At 35.3% G+C, this 4,119-nt stretch overlaps 1 protein-coding gene across 1 annotated transcript in view; it reads right to left on the reverse strand.

Moving 5' to 3' along the window:
• The window catches only part of LOC109582807 (angiogenic factor with G patch and FHA domains 1-like), a 6,944-nt gene extending 4,803 nt beyond the window's left edge, over positions 1 to 2,141 (reverse strand). The window contains exons 1-2 of the mRNA XM_019997773.1: positions 1,769 to 2,141; positions 1,329 to 1,397 (exon numbers count right to left, since the gene is read on the reverse strand). Coding sequence (XP_019853332.1) covers positions 1,329 to 1,397; positions 1,769 to 1,851 — 152 coding nt within the window. The 5' untranslated portion in view covers positions 1,852 to 2,141. The remainder of the gene's footprint in view (positions 1 to 1,328; positions 1,398 to 1,768) is intronic.
• Between the last annotated feature and the right edge of the window lie 1,978 nt (positions 2,142 to 4,119).

Consider the following 4,119-nt stretch of genomic DNA (forward strand, 5'->3'; position numbering starts at 1 on the left):
GGAGAGGGAGAGGGAGAGGGAGAGAGAGAGGGAGAGGGAGAGGGAGAGGGAGAGGGAGAGGGAGAGAGAGAGAGAGAGAGAGAGAGAGAAGGGGGAGTATAATGTAATGGAGTACTATAATTAAAATCTCAGACATACAATGTACATGTAAATAAATAGTGGGGAAAAAGAAAAAAGAGAGACAGGAGCGAGGGGGGAGAGAAAGGGAGACAGGGGGAGAGATACAACAAAAAGGAACAATATTTAAATGATACAATACCAGTATGAGAAGCGGCAAAGGATAAAGAGAATGACTAGTGTAGGAGAGGGTAAAACATTACAAGATTTAAACGTAACAGCTGCATAGAAGAGAGAGACACCACTCCATAGTGTACTATCAGAACATATGGCTTACTTCTACAGTATAATCATTATTAGTACTTTTTATGAGGAAATAATTAACCATCAGTTGTGTAATAATGAAATAAGACACCTTTATAATGAGGACATTTTGTAATGTCCCAATTGGTACAAGCCTATACAAAAGTACCTCTGAAATAAGGACACCTCTGTATTAAGGACAGGGCCTTATAATAAAGAGGATACAGGTACACATGTACATGTACAGCATGTTATGTGTGTGCATGTACATGTAGATGTAGCTGTCTCTTGTGGATGTGTGTCTTATCCAGTCATTATATTATAATTTTATGGTTTTTGTCTTTAATTGGATTAACTGCCACAATTTGTACTGGCCATATAACAGGATTAGGAGAGGCTATTAAGGAACTGACTCAGACACCATAAAATAATGGTAAGGGAGAGAGAGGGAGGGAGAGAGGGGAAGTGGTAGAGCATAGCAGATATTGAATAACATGAGAACAACAAAGAGAGTAGGTGCCATTAGTGATCCAATCAGTAAATTAATATCTAAACTCACTGACAGTAGTTGGACAAAGATATGACAACATTAAATAAAACAAAGTAACAAAATACAATAATGTTATATAAAGGTGACACATGACCATCAGGTCTAATTAAATTAGTTATTATTATCTTAATACAATGCCATCAGTCCTAATGTGTACATAACTGGAAACCCACAAACTGTACATAATGTAAACAAGCTAATAATGTAATACAGACTAGCCTCTATATAATGGACACTTTGAAAGTGTCTCTGTTATACAGAGGTGTCCTTTATGTGGAGGTTATTTTATACAGTAAGGAATCTAATTGGTACACTAGGTGCTGTCCGTTAAATGGAAATGTACGCTATAGAGAGTGTCCATTAAGAGAGACTATACTGTACATGTAGAGTGTATATTATAAAATACAATCTTTCTTACTCATTCACTGTTGATGGACTATCGTCTCTAACAGCTGATTGTGGTAGTTCAATACCATACCTCTTCCTCCTACATTATAAACAAAGAGTGAGAGGGAGGGAGGGAGAGAGGGAGGGAGGGAGAGAGGGAGAGAGAGAGAGAGAGTGTGTGTGTATAATGTACATGTGTACATTATACACATGTACTGGTACATATAATGATTAATAATAGGATATGGTCTTTATTGATTTGTTTATTATTGATGTACTTGTACTTGGGATATACTAACATTATTATAACATTTTCTTCATTTCTTAACAATTAATAACTATTAACATTCATGTACGTGTACATTTAATTTAGCATTTTGAAGATCCTCACATTCAAAAATGAAATAAAATAAAGCTGGAGAAAGCAACTTTTATTCTTATCTTCAGTTAATAAAACAATTTCCCCATTACCTGATCATAGTAGAGTCCAGTATTGTGGTCATAGTAATAACCAGTTCTTTCATCAAAGAAGTACCCACAAGATTAGGTAGCATGGTCTGATGCAGCTGCTAACTGAGAGGATATATCACCAGTCAAACCAACTGGAAGAGGAGGGAGAGGGGCTTCAGGATTATTGGCTGGAGACTCATTCTCTTGTATAGGAGGGTTAGGATCTGAAATCAGTAAACTTCAGTAAAATTCAGTATACTGTAATGTAAGTGTGTAGGCACTGTCTTGGATATTGTTAGTATTCTTCTGTTCACTTGATGTAAAGTGAATTAGAAATTGACCAGAAATCTAATAAATAAATATTATTATTACTTTTTAATACATTTCCTGATACATATACATGTACTTATGCTGTGTATGAAGTTTGAGCTGATTACAATTAAAATTGGATTTTTTAATGAATTTTAAAAGTTGCTCCAAAATCGAACAAAATTCAACTTTGTCCAATGAAGGAATTATTAATTAGTGCTGGGTGATATTGAAAATTTTGAAATGATACGATATTGCCTAAAAATGAAGATATCGATATTTTTTATAGATAAGTTATCAAGCCACACCTATTAACTTTAATATTACTAAAACTGCTAAATAAAGCTATTTCTGAGAACAATTATTATTTAAAAGCATTATAAAACCTTCTTTGGCTTGATATACTTCAGCTACTTCATCTGCTTTCTAAGAAAAAAACGTTTTAGTAATTTCCAAGATGTTACTCCTATAGTTAATTAACCATTTATTAAGCTTATGTAACCATTTTGTGGGCATGGTCTTGTTATCGATACTTCCTTCAAATTTTTTCGATATTAATAAGCATCGATACCACATTATATCGATTAAATATCGTGAGTTTTGATATATCGCCCAGCACTATTATTAATTCTCTCTCGCTGATTCATAGTAGGATCCTGACTGATAATGATAATAGAGGACACTATTAGTAACTCTAACATATCCTCCTTCCCTCACCCAGTCCGGTTCAGTATCAGTACCTGTAGAATGAGAAAGAAACACATTAAAAAGAGATAGAGCCAATGGAATACCTAACAACATGCACCAGCTTCAATTGAATAATAATGATCCCATTAACCGTTTCTAGTAGCTTCATTCTTCTCTCTCCTTCTCCTTCCAATTCTCCTTCCTCCAGGTTCTGGGACTCCATTCTCTTCAGTTCTGCTTGTAGCACTCTTATCTTCTCTCTTATCAAGGCTGCATTTTCTAAAGGATTATTTTTGTCCTCTCCACTGGACGCCATTTTAAATAATTACAAGAGTAAAGAGTTAAAAATTCCTCCCAACCCAAAACACGCCCACTTACTAAATTCTCAAATAAAATTAAATAATTCTCAAACCTAATCTTACATGCATGTATCAATTTCAAAAGGTGTCAGTGAACAAACAAATTCTAATTAGCTAATTGATTATGCATAACAACCAAAGTACCTATTATTAATACTTCCTAAGTGTTGAGTCCAACTAATGAATAATCACTATTGGTAGTGGCTTGTGTGATTTAATCATATAATCTATTAATCTTCAAGAGTGTCCTTCAGGAGAGGAGGAGTGTCCAGTATTAATCTCAATACGTTCAAGTGATGGATGGATGAAGATAGTTTCATATAAATGTTGTATAGTTCTATCCAGTTAGGTTGAGATGACTCTTCATTCTACACTCTATCCTCACAGTAGTCTGATGGTTGTATGTGACTGTAAAGGCCTCCATCAGGGGCGTATCTAAGGGTGGGCCTGGGTGGGCCTGTGCCCGACCAACTCAGCAGTCCAAAAAATTTTTTCTTTTGTATATTAGTCCTTTTAAAAATATTGCTCACTTTATTATGATAGCAATGAGACAAGACTAGCATAGCTAATAGTTTTAGCCAGTGTAAATATAATGATGACATGGTAGAGACTTCCATAGTTCCATTTGGGCAATTGGGCTGCCATTTTTTAAATAATAACTACTACTAACCAATCAGTTATTAGACTATTCACATTAATTATTAAAGTAATCGAGTTGAAAATGGCTAAGAAACTCTGCTGAGTCTGTTTGAATGTCTTCCCAAGGCCAGTACTACTACTAATGAAGAAAATATAAGCACTGAAGTGCACATCTTAGCTTAATTAAAGTAATAATCGTAGTATTTAATTGACCACGCCCATCATGAATATTAATTAGCTCTGAAAATTTTTCGCGGCGCGCTTCGCGCGCCGCATATTTTTCCTCCGTGCCCACCCAACTCTCAGAGCTTAGATACGCCCCTGGCCTCCATACACTAGGCAACATGTTGCTGGCAACGCGGTCTGTGGTTACTTTTG

The sequence above is a fragment of the Amphimedon queenslandica genome, unplaced genomic scaffold, assembly GCF_000090795.2.
Source record: "Amphimedon queenslandica unplaced genomic scaffold, v1.1 AMPQUscaffold_13354, whole genome shotgun sequence".
NCBI lineage: Eukaryota > Metazoa > Porifera > Demospongiae > Haplosclerida > Niphatidae > Amphimedon > Amphimedon queenslandica.